We start from the raw sequence: 24,654 nt of genomic DNA, 5'->3' as shown, positions 1-24,654 counted from the left end.
CAAATGAAAGCTGTAATGTTGCCCGCACGCTGATTAACTAGGTGGTGGCATCTAGGTATGGGGAGACATGGCTGCATATGTGGGGGGGACATGGCTGCATATATGGGAGACATGGCTGCATATGTGGGGGACATGGCTGGAATATGTGGGGGACATGGCTGCATATGTGGGGAACATGGCTGCATTCGTGGGGGACATGGCTGCATTTGAGGACACATTTTAAAAAAAGTATATGTATTCGGTATCGGCGAGTACTTGAAAAAAAGTATCGGTACTTGTACTCGGTCCTAAAAAGAAGAATGCAGAGGGAGTTACAGCAGCACTGCATCTGGTGGCAGGCTATGGGTGGCAAGCGGCACTGCATCTGGTGGCAAGTGGCACATTCAAATGACAACTAACCCGCCGCCAAATTGCCCACCAACCCCGAGACTACATCCCCCCCCCTCATTTTTTGGGGGGAAGGTGAGAGAGGGGGTGTGTCCCTGAATGGCAGTTTGGAAATGTGGTCACCCTAGCCCTAATACCATATAGTATAAGGACTACGACGAGTGTTCTGTGGTATCAGAGATAACAGGCCTGGGTATGTTATGTCATTACAAAAATGGGTTCAATTACATTAGAAATTTCAGCAGCTAGTGTGTGATGAGGCGACAGACTGGAACATGGCAGCAAGCAGGTACAGGTCCTCCTCATTACGGCTTTCGGGGGACTGCGGTGGTGACAGTTTCCTGACAAGACAGCTCTGTCCAGATGGAGTGGGATTGAGCCGACCTCTTGTGGTCGGAAGCAGACAGCTGGAAAGCGCAGTGGCATCACAGAGACCCTGCAAAGTGCTGCATGAGGAGAAGCCTTGTGCATTCCAACAGCCAGGCCGCGCCAATCATCATGCACCGGGTGCGGCACACATGACAGGAGAGAGCCCGCTCGGATAATTCTTCTGTCACATGCCCAGCTGTTGATAAGGCTGCCAGGTACAGGCTAATAAATATTGCAAGGAGAAACGTGTTTATTTCCTAGGAAGAACATTTCCCCCGTACAACAACACAACCCAGAATGTGTTCGCTTTCCGAGAACAGTATGAAATCATGTTTCCATTGGATGCCATTGTCTAATGTTATGTGCGCATTGTCTGTGCCGCTTTTTACTGCATCGCCAGGGGAAGCTGCGCCATTGTTTTCTTTCTGTAGAACTTTCTGTTTTTACAGCTCTGCATCTGCTGTTTATTCTTCCTGTTCTCTGTTATTAAAGTAATATGTAGGCAGACGAAAAAAAAGACATATGATGTAGTCTGCCTCTCCCCAGCATTGTTGTGTATCCGTACCTTTCGTTTTTTTTTTACCTGTGGATATGGAACCCCGCAACAAAACAAAAAAATGGTGTGGGGTCCACCACAAAATCTATATCAGACCCTTATCCGAGCATGCAACCTGGCAGGCCGCAGGAAATGGAGGGGGGGTGAGAGAGCGCCCCCCCCCCCCCCGAACTGTAACAGGCCACATGCCCTCAACATGGGGAGGATGCTTTGCCCCCCCCCCCAAAGCACCTTGTCCCCATGTTGATGGGGACAAGGGCCTCATCCCCACAACCCTTGCCTGGTGGTTGTGGGGGTCTGCAGACTGTATGCAGTTCCCAGCTCTACATAGAAGCAAGTTTTAGTGGATCCCCTTTGTGGGTGTCCTCTGTCATGATAGTCAAAAAATTACTTTAGGTCCCTTGAGGTATCCCATGCCTCACCCATACCTATCCAAAGTTTACAATAAAAATACAAAAGATACCCCTAGACTGTTTTATCGAGCCAGTGAGAGAGAAGTAAATATTGTGTGCCTGGCTCTGAGTGCTCTGGTGGGGATACAGGACCACTTAAAGGGGTTGTAAAAGTAATTTTTTTTCCCCTCCCTAAAAAGCTTCCTTTACCTTAGTGCAGTCCTCCTTCACTTACCTCATCCTTGATTTTGCTTTTAAATGTCCTTATTTCTTGAGGAGAGTTTTTTGCTTTTAAATGTCCTTATTTCTTCTGAGAAATCCTCACTTCCTGTTCTTCTGTCTGTAACTCCACACAGTAATGCAAGGCTTTCTCCCTGATGTGGAGAGTCGTGCTCACCCCCTCCCTTGGACTGCAGGAGAGTCAGGACGCTCTCTACGTTGCAGATAGAGAAAGGAGCTGTGTGTTAGTGGGCGTCCTGACTCTCCTGTAGTCCAAGGGAGGGTGCGAGCACGACACTCCACACCAGGGAGAAAGTGGAGTTACAGACAGAAGAACAGGAAGTGAGGATTTCTCAGAAGAAATAAGGACATTTAAAAGCAAAATCGAAGGGTGAGGTAAGTGAAGGAGGACTGCACTAAGGTAAAGGAAGCTACCGTAATAATCGGCGTATACCGTGCACTTTTTTCCCCTTAAAATAAGGGGGAAATCATGGGTGCGCGATATACGCCAATACCCGCTTCCCGCAGTGAGTTTGAACTGCGCCGCCGACATATACCGAGCGCAGTACACTCGGGTACATTCGGCCAGGCTCGGCTTCGCTCGCGGTCACGCTCTGTGACGCCTTTATGCGTGAGAAGCCGAGCGTGGCCGAGTGTGCCCGAGTGTACTGCGCTCGGTATATGTCGGCGGCGGCGTTCAAACACAGCGCGGGAAGCAAGGATTCGACTCAGAGACAGCGCGGGAGGACACCACCGTGGCCGCAGATGGACGCCGGGCAAGACACCGACGAGGGGCATTCAAACTAAGTATTTTTTATTTTCTAAAATTTCCCTTCTAGGTTGGGGGTGCGCGCTATATGTGGGTGCGCGCAATACCCCGAGAAATACGGTATTTAGGAAACATTTTTTTACCCTTACAACCCCTTTAATACCAGCATGCAACCCCTTTAATATCTGTGAGGTTAGCACTACACCTATACAACGTGAAGTGTGCTGGAAACATTACAAAGGTCAAAGCAGACAGGATTTTTTATTTTTTTTTGCATACCAGCAGTGCACCAGAGATGGGTGTGAATGAATCCTCAGCAGACTGCCCTGAACTTAATGTAAAGTTAACTTTTTTTTAAAAGTGCATGTGCAACTCAGTGTACATTCACTGCGTGGATACATGTGCATGAATAGGGGTTACTGTATGCCATCCCGTCCAAAGGAAGATGGAAGAGCCTTCTATGGGTGGAAGGATTACACAACAGTGCTGAAGGGGACCGCGCTTGCATGGTAAGGCTTTATTCACACATGCGGTTGTTGGGTAGTAAAATCAGGCTAACAAAATTTTTCTGCCCCCCCCTCAACCACCTGCCTACACATACAGCTGGCAAAATGTAAACAGCATGTCGCTTTCAGCGGGGGCTGCTGAACACAACAAATGCATCTCTCTGGGGCCGCACTACAACCAAGTGCTAATATGTTGTGCATATATGGCTAAAAGCTCCTGGGGTCCGTTTTTCAACCTGGCACAGAATATCCTGAAAACGATCAACCAGACGAAAAAATCTTTAAAGCGACTGTCAGTTCTCATAAAAGAAAAGGCCAAGGGAACTTCACATTCAACCAAGGGCGTAACCAGTGGTGGCTGGTGCTCAAAATTTTTGGGAAGGGGATGCAAATAAACTGAAAGATACTGAAAAAACAAAAAAACTTAAATTGCAGCCACTGTGCCATTAAACGCAGCCACTTTGCCCATCAAACGCTGCCACTGTGCCATCAAACGCAGCCACTGTGCCATCAAACGCTGCCACTGTGCCATCAAACGCTGCCACTGTGCCATCAAACGCTGCCACTGTGCCAAACGCTGCCACTGTGCCATCAAACGCTACCACTGTGCCATCAAACGCAGCCACTGTGCCATCAAACGCAGCCACTGTGCCATCAAACGCAGCCACTGTGCCATCAAACGCAGCCACTGTGCCATCAAACGCAGCCACTGTGCCATCAAACGCTGCCACTGTGCCATCAAACGCAGACACTGTGCCAAACGCAGACACTGTGCCAAACGCAGACACTGTGCCATCAAACGCTGCCACTGTGCCATCAAACGCTGCCACTGTGCCATCAAACGCTGCCACTGTGCCATCAAACGCTGCCACTTTGCCCAAACGCTGCCACTGTGCCCAAACGCTGCCACTGTGCCCAAACGCTGCCACTGTGCCCATAAACTGCTTCCACTATGCCCATCGAATGCTGCCACTGTGCCATAGAATCCTGCCACTGTGCCCAAATGCTGCCACTCTGCCCATCGAATGCTGCCATTGTGCCATCCAATGCCGCCACTGTGACTCCCCTGCCCACCCACCGCCTCTCCGCCAAGCAGGTGCTCGTCTGTTACCTGTCACCTCATTGGCAGGTGCTGTAATTGGACGCCTGATGGGAGGAGAGGATGGGAAAAGACACATAAAGACACCGCTCAGAGGACACCACTCACCGCCGTCACCCGCTGCTCCACCGAGACAGGGTAAGTGCCGGGCAGACGGCGGTGAGTGGTGTCCTCTGAGCGGTGTCTTCATGTGTCTTTTCCCATCCTCTCCTCTCATCAGGCGTCCAATTACAGCGCCTGCCAATGAGGTGACAGGTAACAGACGAGCACCTGATTGGCGGAGAGGCCGTTCAGTGTTAGGACAGCGAATACTCTAACTGTGCGTGCCAAGCATGGCGCTCACAGGTCACCTTTTATGAAGCATATGGCTTCAAAAACACCCCCCCGCCGCTGTAATTCAGGCGCCCGCCGCACAAAAAGGCACTGGACGCTTTAATAGGGGGTGGCAGCTGCAGCCATGGATAGATTAATGCAATTCATGATTCTATCCATTGGTCATAGAGGGGGTGGCTGGAGAGAGGGGGCAGTGCCGTGCGCCTGTATGGATGCACTGCCACTGGGCGTAACCACAGCCATAGCAAACTATGTGACTGCAATGGGGGACCATAGCTGCTACACAGGGATCTATGCAGGATCCCTAAAATGCGTTATATATATATATATATATTTGAAAGAAAAATATAAAAAGTTTGGAAGCTATGAAGGCGATCACAATAAGGGCGCATGCACACAGCCATATGGGGGGCATACAGTGCCCAGAGCCTTCAATAAAAACGTTCCCGCTGCTGCATAAACCAATCAGAACATGCGGATGTACGTCATCATCAGCTTAGTAAATGAGGGCAAGCTCTGCTGACTTCATTTATCCAATCATGTGCAAGCAAAAATTATGTTTTTTATTACCTTGCATGTGATTGGGTGTTTTTAACAAAATGGAGTTTCACGTCACTTACTAAGCTCTGGAGCAAGCGCCTTCCAGGGTGCGCAGTCTATTTTCATTTAGTAAATCCGCCCCATAGAAAGGTGAATGTTCTTTGCTCACTGATGAAGAGAAGATTCTACATACGGGTGCTGAGTCAGATACAGGGGGATGCATCTAATTTTTACAGGAGCAGGGTCACTTTAACAAGGGAATGTTTTGGTATTAGATAAGCAAGCCAAGTAAATAAATGACAGCACACTGCAAGAGTGCAGAAGACAGGCGCATTTTTAAAGCTATATAGTGTTCTTACAGTGCCACCTAGTGGATGTAACATGGAACTAAACATTCCAAGTTTGTCTTGACGGTAATTCACTGTATGTGAATAATACACATATTGACATTATTAAAGTAAAATAAATATTTTTTGTATTTCATATGCATTGCATTGAAAAACAAATAGCACTTTTTTCAATGTTGGTGCAATTTCCGAAAAAATGTTCCCTCTATAAGGAATAATACATACATTCAACTCCTACAGCTATCAGAACACACCAGTGTTGCCAACCTACCAGATTGAAATTTACTCACACAATACACAAAATTTACTGGCACAGCCGAGTTTTTACTGGCAGTTCCAAAAGTAAAGTTACAAAATGACAGTTTCAAGTGCAAATTCCAGTATTTAGGCTACAAATAAGCACAATATGCAATTACCGGATTTATCGGCGTATACCGCGCACTTTTTTGGCCTGAAAATCAGGGCAAAATCGTGGGTGCGCGATATACGCTGATACCCGCTTTCCCGCGCCGAGTTTGAATACTGCGCCGACATATACCGAGCGCAGTACACTCGTGTATTGTCGGGCAGTCTCGGCTCCTCTCGCGCTGACGTCCTGGACGTACAGGACGTAAGCGCGAGAGTAGCCGAGCCTGCCCGACTATGCACGAGTGTACTGCGCTCGGTATATGTCGGTGCAGTATTCAAACTCGGCGCGGGAAACGAGCGGGGAGGACGCGAGGATGCCGCAGAAGGACGCCGGACCCGACGAAGAGGACACCTGAAGCCGCAGACGGACGCCGGACCCGACGAGGCCGCCGATGGACGCCGCGCAAGACACCAAAACTGTAAGTACAAAAAAAAAATTTCCACAGGAATTCGGAGCAACTTTAGGGGTGCGCGCTATACCCCGATAAATACGGTAGTAATGTGATTTAAGGTAGATATTAAGGCCAAAAGCAAAGTTGTTTTTTATTTTTTGATATAGTAAGTAAGTAGCTAAGGGACAGGACTCAGTAGGGCAAGAAATTAGAATGGATGATGAGGACACCTCACCGCCACGACACGTCCCCTCCTGAGTCACAGTGACAGTCTCTCTCCATGCCAAGTGGTCCCTTCAGTCCCCTTTAGTCCAAACAGCACTGACAGCCCCGCTCCTGGCTTGCCTTACTCCCGTCCTGCAGACCTGCACACGAGGCTCCACCCGCTCCGCACCTCACGGCTCCCTTGCACCATGACATCACACGACACACTCAGACCCTGCCTCCACCAGACCCGCTGCTGTCAGTCAAACTCCTGTGGGGAGGAAGGGGCGTGGCTTACCAGCGCTGTGTGTGTCTATGGACCCATGCAGCCAAGCTTGGGAGCACATGCACACGTGTGCCCTCTTAGCACCCGGCTTGCTAAGCAGACACCTGGAGGAAGGAGGAGTGGACAGCGCCAACAGGGAACTTCCAAAGAGGAGGAGAGGGACCACTTTGTGCAGTATAGTTGCATTTTATTTTATTTTCATAAAAAATGTAACCTTTAGTATCACTTTATAGCATTCAAAATAAATAATATAATAAAAAATATTATATATATATATATATATACACACACACACAGGCCCGGATTCACAAAGCACTTGCGCCGACGTATCTCGAGATACGCCACATAAGTGCAAATATGCGCCGTCGTATCTATGCTCCGGACTCAGAAACTAAGATACGCCTGAAAATAGGCTTCATCCGATCGACGTTACTTGCCTACGCCGGCGTAGAGTGGGCGCATATTTACGCTGGACGTATTTGGCGCTCCCATTGATTTTCTATTCACATATGCAAATGAGGGAGATACGCCGATTCACGAACGTACGTCCGTCCGACGTAGTGCGCGTAAAGTCATACGTCCGGCGTAAAGTTATGCCCCATAAAGGAGGTGTAACTCAGCAGCATCCATGCAATGGTCTGCACCTGGAAACTCAAGCCGTCGTATTTTACGTCGTTTACGTTGGACGTGATAATGGCTGGGCGTAGGTTACGTTCACGCCGTAGGCAGTGATCCGTCGTATCTAAGGCCTCGTACACACCAGCGGATCTGTCCGCTGAAAACGGTCCGCCTCATTTGCATGGCTCACGCCCACTTCCACATATGCCGGTGATCTGCCGTGCTGGTTCCAGGTGTCCTGGAAGTTCCAGCGCATGCGCGAACTGATGCGGGAAAGTTCCTTCAAGCACTGCGCAGGTGCAAACTTGCTGACGGAAATCCCCGAACGGCGGCCGGCATCCAGGGCGACGTGGATTTTGAGGTAAGTGGCCAGTCGGCCTCACGTCCTCGCTTGCTCGGCCTCCTGGCTCTTTTTTTAACATCCTCCAATCCACGGGGATGTTAAAGAATGAGCCTGGATGCCGGGCGAGGTTCGGGAATTTCCGTCGGGAAGTTTGCGCCTGCGCAGTCAGTGAAGGAACTTTCCCCACAGTGGAACATTGAGGACAAGTCACCGGCTTACGCCTAGGAAACCCAGCGCAGATTTGGCAGCACTGGCTTTGTGAATCCAGTGCTTGCCTCTCTGCGCTGCGTCGGCGTAGCGTAAAGAAGATACGCTACAGCGGCATAAATATGCGCCGCTGTTTGTGAATCCGGGCCACAGTGTCTTGAAAAAGTATTCATACCCCTTGAATTTTTCCAAATTTTGTCATGTTACAACCGACGATGACAACACTCGCTTACTGTACTGTAGCAATAGAGGAGCACCGTTGACACTCTAAGGCTTGGTTCACAGATATGCGAAATCTGCTGCCTTTTGAACTGCATCCGATTTGCACAACATGTGAACCAGATCAGCTTTCAATGGAGCCAGTTCATATATATGCGGGCCCGTTACAGTGCGAATTTTTAAAACAGTCCTGTGCGTTTTTCACTCCAGTTCAGGTGCGATTTCAGTGTCAAGTTCGCACCTGAATTGCACCTAAACTGCTGAATAGAAATCGCACCGGACTCTGCGCCAAAACCAGACTTCCATATATGTGAACCCAGACTAAGACATAAGTACAGACTACACCCCCCCCCCCCCCCTTCCTCTTCTCCATAACATAGAGGGGGAGGTGTTCTGTAGTCCACAGAGATAGCTGGAAACAATGCTAACTGATTTGAGTGTCATGCAAACAAAGGTCCAGGCCTTGACTCCTACGCTGACCTATTTCACCCTCAATCAGGGCTTAATCATAACACCCTTTGATTAGGCCCTAATTAAAGAAGAACTATACCCTCCTATCCTTTTCAGACAAGGAAGCTGCCATCTTAGCTTCTGTGATCTGCAACTGCCAACTGCCATGGTGCGGCACATGTGATCAGTTATGACACCAACCATTTGATGGTTTGGCAGTTTGGTTGGGAGCACAAGCAAATGTGACGGTAAGCATGCCGTTTTTTGAAACTGTAAAATGGATGGGTTTAGTTCCACAAAAAAACAACTGACCAGTGTGAAGAGTTCCATGGGATTTGAAGGGATGCATGTTCATGCATTTTCCCCCCGCTTTTTTAACTGAAAAACTGATGAGTCTGAACAAGGCTTCAATAAGGCTTCAACAAGGGTTTGGATACGCTTTCTAAAAGTTCTCTGAATGCTAGTCAAAGCTCCTGTCACCTGCTTTTGCTTTGCTTCAGCTCCGCTTCAAAAATTATACCCCATGTAGCTTCAGTGCTGCTTCAAAGCGTCTTTAACCACTTGCCGACCGTCGCATGTATATGTACGTCCACAGAATGGCACGTACAGGCAAATGGGCGTACAGGTACGTCCTTGCCTTTCCGCGGGTTGGGGGTCCGATCGGGACCCCCCCCCCCGCTACATGCGGCGGTCGGATTCCCGCTGGGAGCGATCTGGGACGACGGCGCGGCTATTCGTTTATAGCCGCTCCATCGCGATCGCTCCCCGGAGCTGAAGAATGGGGAGAGCCATATGTAAACACGGCTTCCCCGTGCTTCACTGTGGCGGCTGCATCGATCAAGTGATCCCTTTTATAGGGAGACTCGATCGATGACGTAAGTCCTACAGCCACACCCCCCTACAGTTGTAAACACACACTAGGTGAACACTAACTCCTACAGCGCCCCCTGTGGTTAACTCCCAAACTGCAACTGTCATTTTCACAATAAAATGACCATTGTCATAAAATGACAATGGTCCCAAAAATGTGTCAAAATTGTCCAAAGTGTCCGCCATAATGCCGCAATCACGAAAAAATCGCTGATCGCCGCCATTAGTAGTAAAAAAAAAAAAAAAACTATCCCCTATTTTGTAAACGCTATAAATTTAGCGCAAACCAATCGATAAACTCTTATTGCGTTTTTTTTTACCAAAAATAGGTAGAAGAATACGTATCGGCCTAAACTGAGGAATTTTTTTTTTTATATATATATGTTTTTGGGGGATATTTATTATAGCAAAAAGTAAAAAATATTGCATTTTTTTCAAAATTGTCGCTCTATTTTTGTTTATAGCGCAAAAAATAAAAACCGCAGAGGTGATCAAATACCACCAAAAGAAAGCTCTATTTGTGGGAAAAAAAGGACGTCAATTTGGTTTGGGAGCCATGTCGCACGACCGGGCAATTGTCTGTTAAAGCGACGCAGTGCCGAATTGTAAAAACACCTTTGGGCATTTAGCAGCATATTGGTCCGGGGGGTTAAGTGGTTAAAGACTCCATAGAAGTCTATGGCAAAGCTTCCTTGAAGCCCCACCGATGCCTCATCAAAGCCCCACAAAGCCTCACCGAAACACCCCACGAAGCCCCACCAAAGCACCTCCGAAGTCCCACAAAGCCCCACCAAAGCCTCATCGAAGCACCAAGCAAAAGCAAAGTGTAAACAGGACTGTAAGCTAACCATTTTATTTAGTGACAGGAGCTTTGACTGGCGTTCAGAGAGCTTTACCAAAGCCTGTCCGAAGCCATGTTTTGAAGCAAGTGTAAACTAGCCTTAAGAGTATAACACATCAGGAAAGAAGTCAAGTCTGGCAGGAGTAAAGATGGCAAACTGGCCATGTTAATGGTACCAATAAAGTTTATTGTGATATAATAAGAAAAAAAAGCAGTATGTTGCCTGGATCTTTGCTTGCTTGAAACTAGGGATGAGCTCAGGCTTGTTCAGACCCTAGTCCAAACCCAACTGAGCGAGTCCACCAGAAACCTATGTCTGCAATAAACCAATCATAAGTGGATGAAGACGTGCATACACACGCGCCACGTATATGTGCGCCTGTGGGGCAGGGAGTGCCCCAGTTGCAGATCATTGGCCCAGTACAGTGAAAACTTCCTTGAGGGCTGGGTTTGGACTAGGACCCATCCACACCTGAGCTCATTTGGGGGATCTGAATATGCCCGAGCTTATCCCTACTTGACACTTCAGGGAGAAGGCAGATCCTGGATTGGGCCTAACACCTGCGGCCAGTGGTCACATGGAAGTTATCTGGGGCAGTATTGCTTGGAATTAACTGGTTAAAGCGCAGAAGTTGTGAGTTCACTACATTTCTAGCAGGATCAACGGGTATACTTTCACACTTATTGAACAGATATAACAAAACACTTTCATATTTTAATAACCGCAAGGGAGCCAATAAGAGAAGTTCACTCTGACAAGAAAACCGTGTATTTTTTTCGGACGGAATTTTGGCTCAAACTTGTCTTGCATACACACGGTCACACCAAATTCCGACCATAAAGAACGCTGTGAGGTACAACACTACAACAAGCCGAGAAAAATCAAGTTCAATGATTCCGAGCATGTGTCAAATTGATTCAGAGAATGCGTGTTTTTTTGTGCGTCGGATTTTCTTGTTGGAAAATATGTGAACCAGCTCTTAAATTTTTCTTGCCGGAAATTCCGACAGAAAAATTATTATTATTATTATACAGGATTTATATAGCGCCAACAGTTTGCGCAGCGCTTTACAACATCAGGGAAGACACAGTACAATTCAATACAAAGGGCCCTGCTCTTTGGAGCTTACAGTCTAGAAGGGAGGGTCAAGTGGAACAAAGGGTAGTAGATGTGGGGGGTGATCAGATAGACAAAATTAAAGTACAGTTGTTAAATGTGGGTAGGATAGGCTTCTCTGAAGAGGAGGGTTTTCAGGGATCCTCTAAAAGCTAATAGAGAAGGAGATAGACGGACAGATTGCGGTAAGGAGTTCCATAGGCTTGGAGAGGCTCTGGAAAAGTCCTGGAGACGAGCATGAGAGGAGGTGATGAGAGAGCTAGAGAGCAGGAGGTCTTGAGAAGAACGGAGAGAACGATTAGGTTGGTATTTAGAGATTAGGTCAGTAATGTAGCTGGGGGCAGAGTTGTGGATGGCTTTGTAGGTAAAAAATTCCAATGGAGCCTACACACGGTTAAAATTTTCGACCAAAAGCTCACATCGGACTTTTCTTGTCGGAATTTCCGACAAGGCTATTTTTTAAAACAACTCTTGATGGAAAAAGAAAATACTTTAGTCTAAAACAGAGACTGCTGAGATCTAAACATATCAAGCTACATGTGAAACCTTTTTTCTAATTCATTCTGGTTTGCTCAGGCATTTGCTCTGTGGGATCATTATATAAAGGGACTGTAGAGAAGAAAAATATTACACGATCCCCACACCACTCGTTACCCGCTTTTAATTAAAACTGTGTCATGTCTGTTGTACTTGGCAGGCTGCAATGTTTTGTTTTCACAGCGGAGCTTCTCCACTTAAATAACGTAATTCATTGTTTAAACACGCTAAAAAAAAATTGTTAATTTTTCCCACGAGACAGATACAGTCCATACAAATGTGTCACACTTTTTCCCACAATGTTTCATCACTTCTGTCTCTAAAATCATTATTCTCTCAGCCTAGCACACGCTAACAAGCTGAATTACTATTTCAGCTCGTATGCGGCTTAGTGACAGATACCTCCAATGATCTTAATGGCAATTTGTGACCAGGCTATGGACGTTTAGGTATTTATATATTATTAACAAGCAGTAGATGATCTTTAAAACAAACCCCCAATGACCTCTAACTGCAGACACTGTGGAGCAATTAATCCTCAAAGTTCACAACAGAAGCACAGAAATCATTAAAATAATTATTGACTGGGAAAGGTAATTGCCTGTTCTTGAGCAACTAATTCCACTATGGGGACTATGAAACAATGGTTTTCTGAAAGATGCTATTTGCATATACATATCAAGGTTGCTAAGGCACTAAAAGGCCTAGGATACCTTGAATGAAATGTTATGGGTATTGTACTATAACATAATTAAAAAACATTCAAATGTCATAACCAAAGTTCAGGAAACAATGAATGACACAGGCAGATATACCATTTGTGCATGACCTTCTAAAACATAGGGGCCCGTTGATACTAGATGTGGGTCTGATGGTTGCTGGAATCCCGTCCAATGTAAAGCTGGATAGAGCTTCATCTATCTATCTGTCAACTGATACTCACTGAATAAAAGTTTTTAGCTATTAGTTGAATGGAGATACCCAAAAGTTGGCCTCGCAGAGCTAGTAGTTGAAGGAGATGGCCAAAAGTTGGCCTTGTATAGCCAGTAGCTGAATGAAGATGTCAAAAAGTTGGCCTTGAACATCTAGCAGCTGAATAGAGATGCCAAAAAGTTGGACTTGCACAGATAGTAGTTGAATGGAGTTGTCAACAATTTGGCCTCACACAGCTAGTAGTTGAATGGAGATGACCAAAAGTTGGCCTTGTACTGCTAGTACTTTAATGAAGATTCCCAAAGGTTGGCCTTATACAGCTAGTAGGTGAATAAAGATGCCCAAAAGTTAGCCTTGCACAGCCTGAAGTTGAATTGAGATTCCCAAAAGTTGGCCTTGTACAGCTAGAAGTTAAATGAAGCTACAAAAAAGTTGACCTTGAACAGTTTGTAGTTGAATGGAGATACCCAAAAGTTGGCCTTGCACAGCTAGTAGTTGAATGGAGATGCTCGAAATATGGCCTTACACAGGTGTCCTTGTCAATCTCTGAATGAGAGCAGCAATTGTAGTGTTTGGGTACACTAGCCAGGGCCAATATTTCCCTAATTGTGAAAAAAAAGTCCACATACACATACAGCTCTTATAATCTTTCACATATGCAAAAGCAAGAACAACATAGGAGCTAGCTGGTTATCCTTATCTTTGCAGTACTGACCAGTTCTGAAAAATACTAGAATACATTGAAAGAAATGCTGTGGGTATTGTACTATAACATAATGAAAAAATATTAAAATGTCATAACCAAAGTTCAGGAAACAATGAACGGCACAGGCAGATATACCATTTGTGCAGGGCCTTCTGAGACATAGGTACAATGCTGGGGCAAAGTCCGTAAGCACTCAAGGTTAACAGGCCAAAGTTTTCCCCCCTTCCCCATGAACTGTAAACTACCTTAGCAGCCAAGGTGGTAGAACCTTCTGAGACATAGGGGCCCATTGATACTAGATGTGGGTTTGATGGTTCCCTCCCACTGTAGAGCTTATACAGTATATATATATATATATAATATATTATATATATATATATATATATATATATATATATATATATATATATATATATATATATATATATATATATATATATATATATTATACATATATATATATATATATATATATATATTATACATATATATTATACATCAGTATTTTGACATATGCTTGTATTCAGAGGACTTACTATTTAACATCCAGTCTGAACAATAAAGATCTTTTGGTGTTGCGAGATGGCTGGATATCTGACAAGGCGATCCACAAATAATAACAGATGTGTTTCCAGGAGAAAATCCAGTGCCGGAAATATGGAGGCTTCTATTGTCTATGCGATCTGTAAGCAATAAAGGGATAAAGTTCAATATCTTAAGAGTTAAATGTTACTGTATGTAGATGTTCAAGCAAGGACTGGTGGGTGACCATGAATGCAAGCTGTGATGCAGAATGAAGTTTCAAAGGGAACATTCAAGATATAAAGTGAAATAAACACTGTTCAAAGCTTTAATTGGGTATTTAAAGGGATAAAATTGTTTATTCTTAGTGGGCATATGATTTGGATTATTACTGCATTTTTACCCTAAACTAAATCTTATGCTACTTGTTTTAACTTTAAATGAGTGCCTTTCCATTTCATATTTTTTTATTGTATTAATTATTGTATGTTATTATTTATTTTATGCTAATTGGCCACTAGAGGATGCTCTAAAGTTGACTCGGCTTAGCCACTTCATGGCCTTATGCCATTTTAAAATGGCCTGGATTTGAAGTAGTTAAAGGGTCACTAAAGGATTTTTTTTAGCTAAATAGCTTCCTTTACCTTACTGCAGTCCTGGTTTCATGTCCTCATTGTTCGTTTTTGCTTTGATGTTGCTGTAATCTAGATATGTGCATTCCCGTTCGTACGAATGTTATTTTCGTACGAAAATGTTCATTTTCGTACCCGCAGAATAATGTGTACATACGAAAAAATTAAAGCACCAAAATACGAAAACGACGGGATTACGAATGAGCCGCATAACGAACAACCGCAAATACGAACGAACGATCCGACGAAAATACGACAAAACGAAAACGGCAAAAGAACGAAAATGACATTATAACAAGAGACTTGCATTCTGTATTTTGTTTGAATCCTTGTTCTGTTCGTATTTTAATTTTCAGTCGTATGTTCATTGTTCATATGACATCTAACAAAAGATTTTCATTCTGTATTTTGTTTGAATCCTTTTTCTGTTTGTATGTTCATATGACATCTATAACAAAAGATTTGCATTCTGTATTCTGAATTCCTTTTTTCTGTTCGTAATTTGGTTTCAAAATACAGAATGCAAATCTTTTGTTATAGATGTAATTTTCGTTTTTTTGAATGGGCAGTGAGTGTAGTTAGTTAGTGAAGCAGCTTCTCTTTTGTGCCGAGTAGTACAGTAAAGCCAAATAAACTTTTCTGTGGATTTTCGTCTGAAGGGAGATCAGTTGGCTATACTTTTGAACCTGGAACCCAAAAATGGTTTTCTGATGGAGTTTAAAAAACGAACGAACGTTCGGTAAAACAATCGTTTGTTGTTAAAAAAGTCTGACCAAGTGTATGGGGCTTAACAATAGTTAATATGGATGAGCTGCGTGTTGAAAGTGCCGCGAATCCGGCAATATATTTACGAAAGTACAAAATGCCAAAAATTCACGAAAATTATTGTCTAACAAGTAACGAACATGAATTAAACAGAATAACGAACCATCCCGCATGTACGAAAATAAAACGGTAACCAAAATACGAAACGTTCGGAATACGAAAAAATCGCGTCGTACGAAAAACGAACGGGAACGAACAGGAAAACAGGCGTCTTACGAAAAACGAACGGAAACGAACCTACGGAACGATACGAAACGGAACAAAAAAAAACGAAAATGTTTTCTGTGCACATGTCTACTGTAATCCTTCTCTGTTCTGGACACTTCCTGGTTGTCTGTTTCCTGATCACCACAGTACTGGGAGATTCTAGTTTCATTTTCCAAACCATCACTGCTCTATGGCTCTGTACATGCACACAGGCAGGATAACATGCAAAAACGAACGTAGATGCAAAAACGAAACTAGAGGTACATTATATGATTGATTTTTATCTATTTTTAATCAATTTTAAAAGGAATCAGGTAACTATTATGTCTCAGTCATTTCAGCATTTTGCAGTGCTAAGAACAAATGCATCACCCTTCCCCCCAGCCCATTATGGTTATGGGGCTCTCACGTTCTTCCCGGAAGCCCAGTACTGTGGTAAATTTCCCCAAGTTTTAGATCCAGAGGAAACTGAAGAACATCCATTACCTGAACTTCACTGTGACTAACTAACCCAGAAGCTACAAGGATTTTGGCACTTCTGGTTTCGGAGCTGTCATTCTACGACAATTGTAGTTGATAATACAGCTTATTAATCACAGTCTGTGCTTGATTAGCTGCAGTGGAGGGGAGATATTGGGGAACAAGTAGACCCCTGATGTTTCCATAAAGAGCAGCTGTCACTTGCCAAGTTGCCTATGTTATTACATGGGGGGCTTGTTAGTCCCATCCCGCTACCAATCGTATTCTCCTCCTCTCCTTCTCCTGTCATATAAATGCACACCACACTTTACAGATAGAAATTTGTTAAACATTTTGAAAACCATTTATCATTTTCCTTCCACTTCACAATTATTTGCCACTTTGTGTTGGTCTGTCACATAAAATTCCAATAAAATACATTTACGTTTTTGGTTGAAACATGACAAAATGTGTAGAATTTCAATGGGTGTGAATACTTTTTCAAGGCACTGTAACAAAGGAACAACAGCTATTAGCAGCAGGTTCCCCCACCCCCCTTTTTTTTAGAAGTGACCCCCAATAGTGGAATACTTCATCTTCAATGGAGCTGTTCTGTTTTTTATTTTTTCAGCTAAACGAAACATAAGGTCAACAAGCATTGAGTGATCCCGCTCCAAAAACTTGCTCCAAACATCTTGGTCATTTGAGGGGGTGGACTTCTGTTCATCATTAGAAAGAGGCTTATACAGTTTGTTTTATTAATGTGGAAAAGCCTTTTGGACTTAAAGCTGAACTCAAGAAAACCGCTATAAATACATATAAAAGAAGTTAATTTACATGCCATGTATATGTTCTATACTTGCCTAGAGCTCAGCTTTAAAAGAAGCCTATGAAATACGAAAAATATAGGGAGTGATATTGCTGACCTCCTTCAAACGGGGAAAACTAGGAAAACGGTCGTGTGTACGTTTTTCATCGAGGAAACTGTCGAGGAACTTGACGAGGAAAAAAGAGAACAAGTTCTCTTTTTCCTCGACGGGAGTCTCAATTTCCTCGTCGTGTTTCTCGTCGGGCTGGTATTCAACGAGAAACTCAAGCGTGTGTATGCTAAGAAACCCGCGCATGCTCAGAATAAAGTATGAGACAGGAGTAAAAGTAGCATTTGTAATGGAGATAACACATTTGTCACGCTGTAACAGACTGAAAAGTGCAAATCGTCTCTTACCAAACTTTTACTTAACACGCAGAAACATGGGATTAGCAAACGCAGCCCCAAGGGCTGTGCCAGTGGAATGCCATTGTATGTGTTGTACGTCACCGCGTTTGAGAACGAGGAGATTTTGTCTTGACCGTGTGTACGCAAAGCAAGCTTGTCAAGTTCCTCGACAAGCCTAACAAGGAACTTACAGTGCCTTCAAAAAGTATTCATACCCCTTGTAATTTTGGAAAATTTCAAGGGGTATGAATACTTTTTTAAGGCTCGGTCCCCTGGCACCTCCAACACTGAGAACCGTGAGATTAAATCCCTTTAATCGCTCAGTTCGCAAAGCTTCCTGAGCAGAGAGCTGCTGACTGTCAGTCAGGAGTCCAGTCAACGCTCTCTGCTCTGCAGATCTCCCCCCGCGCTCACTGGAGTACTGGGCTGCAGAGGGAGCGGGAGCCGGGTGCTGCTCCAGGGATCTGGGTGGATCCCGACTCCATGGTCGTGATGACGTGGAGCCTGGACCAGCTCTGTGACGTCAGCAGAGAGTGGACTTTAGCCCGCACTCTGCTGAAAACTGGTCACAGGAGTGCAAAACAGACTGCGCTCCTTTGATCCACAGGAGAAGTACAGCCAAACAAGCTTTGGCTGTACTCATTCTTTAATCCAGACCCCTGAACTCTGTGGGTTACTTAATCTTGACCCCTAAAAAATGTGTGTTACTTAATCCTAACCCCTGAGCTCTGTGTGCTACTTACACTAGCCCTGAGTATTGTGTGTTACCTAACCCTGACCCCTAAGATCTGTTCGTTACTCAATCCTGACCCCTGAACTCTCTGTGCTACTTACTCCTGATCCACTGAACTATGCGTGTTACTTAATCCTGACCCCTGAACTCTGTACATTACTTATTCCTGACAGTAAGCTATGTGTGTTACTTACTCCTGACCCCTGAGCTCTGTGTGTACTCACTAAAAAAATACAAGGCGTTTTGAGAATGGCAGCAGTGCCAAACAAGTGATCCTCTGTGGTCACTATGCAGAAGGGAAGTTGCTCAGCACAGTCAGAACCTGGAAGATTTTGGCGATTGTGACAGAACCCACTGTCACTGTGTATTTTGGAGGCGGCTGTGGGCTGGCCTCCTACCCACAGACTATGGCCCATCAGAGAACTGGAGATTTGGAGGGCTAGATGCTACCTCCAGACACAAACGCGGTATCTATGGCTGGGGTTGTGGAGTCGATTCTGGCTACCTAAACCTATTGGCCCAGCTGGGCTAAATATATACTTTTATTCCACAAACAATGTACATATACAGCAGGTTATATGTAAGGCGGGGCTTATCATAATCCCTTTATGTGTTTCAACTGTAGTTTCTGTTTCAATGTACAAGTGTACCCCCTCTATGACAAGGCTAATTGGAGTGTCCCTAACTGTGTTTAAAGGTGTATGTTTTGTATTTAATAAACAGTTTTATGCTCTGCATGTTTAACCTTCAACGCCTGTGTGGTTTGCCTCGTGATTGGGGGGTTAAGGGCTGGTTATGGTGAGTCTGCTGGCTGTGGGTGCGTTTGGAGAACCGGAGACACAGGTCTGGCGGAGGTGCCGAGCCGGGAAACCCGAGATCTGTCACAGTGATCACTTAGTAGTTCCAACTACTACAGTAAATGTCCCCTTTCACATGGTCCCTCAGGTATGAGATATGCATAATTAAATTGGTCCAAGCTCAACCAATGTATGCATGCAATAAAGATCAATCCTAGCATTCCGCTGTATGCAAAGTCAGCAAAACTAGAAACCTTTCATTAGTAAGTTTGTATGGCTATAGTCATTTAGGACACTTTTAAACTGGGGCATCAGCGGTAAAGCACCGCTATTTTTAGCGGCACTTTAACTCCCCACTGCGTATGTGTGAGATTGTATAGTGCTTTGTGAATGTTCCTACAACCTCTTGGGGAAAGGGACGTGTCCCAGGAGGCTGTGGGAGGGGAGGGGGTAGGGCAAGGCATATCATCTTTACCTAGGTGAGGATTGTGCGAGTGGGTACTGACAAAAAAACTGTAACTATTAGGACCTCACTTTTTGAGTCTACTTTAAATTCTTGCATAAGTTCAGTATGCTGAATTTAGAAATCTGGAACAACTACATTTACTCACCAATGTTATTTTTTAATGTATAAACCCATAAATGGGTCACTAAGGCCTCGTACACACGACCGATGGAACCTGTCGTAAATGAAACATCGTTTTCCTCGACGAGTTCCTTGTTAGGCTTGTCGAGAATCTTGACAAGCTTTCTTTGCGTACACACTGTCAAGACAAAATATCATCGTTCTCAAACGCGGTGGCGTAAAACACGTACAAAGGCACTATAAAGGGGAAGTTTGATTCCACTGGCGCCACCCTTCTGAGCATGTGCGGGTTTCTAAGCATACACACAAACGTGTTTCTCGTCGAAAACCAGCCCGACGAGGAAATTGAGACTCCCGACGAGGAAAAAGAGAACTTGTTCTCTTTTTTTCTCATCGAGTTCCACGACAGTTTTCTCGTTGAAAAACATACACACAACCGTTTTCCTTGGCAAAAAAGCTCTGCCACCAAGTTTCTTGATGGATTCTGTCGTGAAAAACGGTTGTGTGTACGAGGCCTTACAGATAAGGAACTGGGGCAACTACATTTACTCACCAATGTTATTTTTTATTATATCAACCCAGTAACCTATAGCTGGGTAAATATAAAGCTTATAAATGGGAAACCAGGGGTAACTACATTTACTCACCAATGTTATTTTTTAACGAAGTGACGATCAGTGGTACATGGAAGGTAATATTTGATGTAGCCCATCCTCTGTCACCATCAAGACACATGACTTCATAGATTCCAGCTGGTAGATCAGGAAGATCACATTGTACTACTGAAGTATTCCCAGTAATATTGGTACAGTTATAATGTTCAACTGTGATGTGAAGTTTCTCCACAGCCATGATGCCTGAGACAACAATTTTGAAGCCGGGATGTCTCTCTAACAGAGAATGCACCATAGGTGTATACAGTGTGCTGAAACGTATGATACCTCCAGTTGTATTGTAGTCATCCACTTGTATAATAACTCTCATTGTTCCTGTCAATGGCGGTAGAATGCATTGGACCATTGTGTAATTAGCAGTTGTTACCAGACAGCGGTGAAAGCTTCCAATGAAGACCAAAGTAGATGTCAGTCCTTGTAGACCTGAGCCTTCTATTGTTAAACAACCACCTCCATTGAGACCAAAATCCACAGGATACAATTTTGTTATCTGAGGTTCTATAATAAAATGAAAAGGTTTACTGGAAAGGCATGCAAGACCATCTGCTGCAAATGGAAAGATCACTGTATGATTCCCAATAGGAATTGTTTCTTTGAGTTGGCATTTTACCATTGTTGCATTCCAAGAGGTCACAATGCATTCTAAGCTACTGTCCACCAAAATATGGATCTTTCCACCTAACCTCTGTCCAAGAACATATAGAATAGGGAAAGCCCCTTCTAGTCTTGGAAGAATTTCATTTATTACAGGACTCAGTTCTGGAACTAGATGGAAAGTACAGTTTCCAGTACATAATGAGGGAACCCCATGTATTACGATAGTTGCATCAACATCTAGAGCAACTGAGATGTTGGAATTGCTGTGAGTCTTGAGAGTACATTGGATTATGCTACCATTAGCACTGAGAATGGGGCAAATGTAACCTCTTGATAGTGTTACAAAAACAGAACTGTTGGTGATTTTATAAAAATATCCACAAATAGTTAGAATGATACCACCACACAATGGACCTTCTCTGGGTATTATGGAGGACACACGAGGTATGAGTTCCACCGTCTGATTTTCCAAAGGGATGCTGGCAAATCCCATTTCCTCATCCCAGACCTTTATTTGATACTTTCCAGGGCCAAACCCACGAAGAGGTATTTTAAAACTGTTCTTCTGTAATTCTACATAACTTATTTCATACTTATCTTGATTCAGAGTATTTTCAAAGAAAATTACAGAGTTTGAAAGGTTATATCCTGATAGATAAAACCACAAGCTCCCATTTTCAATAATCCAGGATAGATTTGAGACGTTTGGTGTAAAGTTTCTGTGGTAAGTGAAAATAAAGTCTTTGCTGTTTGATACATTTGAAATGATCATCCCAATGGCTGGATTGATGATAGATACCACTAGAGGAACTGTAATGTTTTCTTCATCAGAGTTAGAAGAGGGAAAAGATGGCGTCTGACACTTAATCAGATCAGCAGTAGTGTTTATGAGTCCACATGATTGTGCTCCAATAGTGACCGATAATAGTGATGTGTTGGCAGTAAATCCTTTACCAACAATGGTAATGATGGTTCCACCTAAAAAAAAACAGAAAATACATTTGTTTGGAGACTTATTCTTGATTTCCACATTCGGTTCCAAAGGAACTCATTCTCCTCCACCTTTCATTAATTAATTTGTGACTTTTCTATTCACAATTAACATGAAGACATCATGCTTTGGGGTGGGGGCAAAGAACCCCCTCATGTTGAGGGCATGTAGCCTGGTATGGTACAGGGGGGAGGGGGGGCGTTTGCTCATGTCAGCCCTTTCCTGGCCTGCCAGACTGCATGCTCAAGGTCTGGTATAGATTTGGAGGGGGGGGGGCACACTAAATAAAAAAAAAATGGCACGGGGGTTTCCCTCAAAAACCTAAGGATCTGGTATGGATTTTTGTTTTCAATTTTAGCATGGTGTTCCCCTAAAAATCCATACCAGACCCGAAAGGGCCTAGTATGGATTGGGGAGACCCCAGCACTGTTTATTTTTTCGGATCAAATTTGTGTTTAAAACTGATCAGATGTGTGATTCAGATGCATTCCCATAGAAGGCAATGGGCCTGGGATTTGCATCTGAACAGTACTGCAGTGCTCAGAGAACACACAGGACTCTTTTTAAATTCACAGCAGACGTCCTCTTGTCCGAGGATGAAAGAAGGTCTGTGATTGGCGGAACACTGAACACAGTGTCTGCTGGGAAACAGGATGAGAGGACCTTCGTGATAGGCGGAACACAGTGTCAAATGCCTATCACGGACCAGGAGAAAGCCGCGACTTTTGAAAAATGGATGCCCGCGACCCGACAGGTACACTGACTATCACGGAACGGAACGGGACCAGGAGGAAGCTGCGATTTTTGAAAAATGGATACCCGCAGCCTGTCAAGAAAACAGGTACACTGAGGCTGCAATGGGCACAGTGAGAATGGGCACAGTAGGGCTACAATGGGCACAGTGAGAATGGGCACAGTAAGGCTGCAATGGGCACAGTGAGAATGGGCACAGTAAGGCTGCAATGGGCACAGTAAGGCTGCAATGGGCACAGTCAGAATGGGCACAGTAAGGCTGCAATGGGCACAGTGAGAATGGGCACAGTAAGGCTGCATTAGGCACAGTGAGGTTGCAATGGGCACTGTTGACCCTCTTTTCCGCTTACAGTAGCTGCTGCATTCTCACCCTAGGCTTATACTCGAGTCAATATGTTTTCCCAGTTATTTGTGGTAAAATTAGGTTGGCTTATACTCGAGTATATATACGGTAATGCAAAATTTTACCCAATGGAATGGCCATTAATGCATATGTACAATCTATGTCATTGTATATTGCCTATAGTATTAAAAAACATTTGCCCCTAAAAATATCTGGATGGATCAAAAAATCATTGACTACATGGGGTCCACATAAATCTCTTTGTTGCAATTCTACGGGAGGGAATAAACAAGTGGAATAAACAAGTATTATCCAGAGCATTGGTAGCATCATGATACTTAATTGTACTTACAGTTTACTTCACTGTGCACTGGGGGATATTCATTAATGACATGCAATAAAACTGTTTAATCCTGATTTGGGGTTGATTTACTAATAGCAAATAGACTGGTACTTAGCAGAGGAAGTTGCATAATGCAAGGAAGCTTAGTGAATGTGATGAAGCTCTGCTGATTGCAATCATCCAATCATATGTAAGCAAAAATGCTGTTGTGTTTTATTCTCCTTGCACCTGGATGGGAATTCTTTGCTAAGTAAAATTTAACCACATTCACCAAGCTCTGGGGAAAATTCCCTTGCAAACTTCCCCTGAAAAGAGAACAGTCTAGCTGTCTTTAGTAAATCAACTTCAACATATCAAACTCATGATCATAAATGGTCTCCAGATGAACAACGCCTCTAAATGTGCCATGATCCCATGTAGTAGACTTGCACTCTTTGCAACACCATCCCGTGACTGTCAAAATTGGCCACTACTGCCAGTGTATTAATAATAGTAAATAAGCATTTGTCCATTGACAACTTCAGTATTTCATTTATTTCTTTAGAATAAAAAATAAATAAAATCATTACCTAAGAAGGATCCACAGCAAGGTTCCACAAGATCAATTTCTGAAATGTATCGAATAGTTTGCTGAAACCTGGGAAACAAAGGAAAAGATCGTCTGGACTTTAAAAAAAGTATTCACCCCAGCATCTCTTGACACTCCTGATAGCAGACTTCTACCCATGTAGTTCCTCCTCTACCCAACTCTTACCTATAAGGCTGGGTTCACACTTGTCCTACAAACGGTCCTACATTGGGAGCCTCATGTAGCATGACGTGTGAAAATCAATGTTTCCCTATGAGAGCTGTCTTAACTGGTCCTACACAAGTCGGTCCGACTTTGAAAATGCTCCCTGTACTACTTTTGGTCCTACATTGATCCTACTTCAACCCATTGAATATCATTGAAGTCGGACCAAAGTAGTATCCTGTTCATGAAAGTAGGATGGATGTAGGACCAATGTAGGATAAATGTAGGACCAATGTAGCAGAGCAAAGTAGGATGAAAGTAGTGTAGTAGTGTGAACCCAGCCTTACTAACCATTTTTTGAGGCTGGGTTCACACTACTACACTACTTTCATCCTACTTTGCTCTGCTACATTGGTCCTACATTTATCCTACATTCTTGAACAGGATACTACTTTGGTCCGACTTCAATGATATTGAATGGGTTGAAGTAGGATCAATGTAGGACCAAAAGTAGTACAGGGAGCATTTTCAAAGTCGGACCAACTTGTGTAGGACCAGTTAAGACAGCTCTCATAGGGAAACATTGATTTTCACA

General features: G+C 43.9%; 1 protein-coding gene across 1 annotated transcript in view; it reads right to left on the bottom strand.

Annotated features, from left to right (window-relative positions):
* LOC120935613 (fibrocystin-like) overlaps positions 1–24,654 on the bottom strand; it is a 36,828-nt gene that overhangs the window by 5,192 nt on the left and 6,982 nt on the right. Inside the window, exons 2-4 of the mRNA XM_040347662.1 lie at positions 23,896–23,963; positions 20,273–21,874; positions 14,185–14,331 (exon numbers count right to left, since the gene is read on the bottom strand). Coding sequence (XP_040203596.1) covers positions 14,185–14,331; positions 20,273–21,874; positions 23,896–23,963 — 1,817 coding nt within the window. The remainder of the gene's footprint in view (positions 1–14,184; positions 14,332–20,272; positions 21,875–23,895; positions 23,964–24,654) is intronic.

This window comes from Rana temporaria, chromosome 4, assembly GCF_905171775.1.
Source record: "Rana temporaria chromosome 4, aRanTem1.1, whole genome shotgun sequence".
Taxonomy (NCBI): domain Eukaryota; kingdom Metazoa; phylum Chordata; class Amphibia; order Anura; family Ranidae; genus Rana; species Rana temporaria.
Note: the sequence above shows the minus strand (reverse complement) of the source record. Positions and strands in the feature narration are given on the sequence as shown.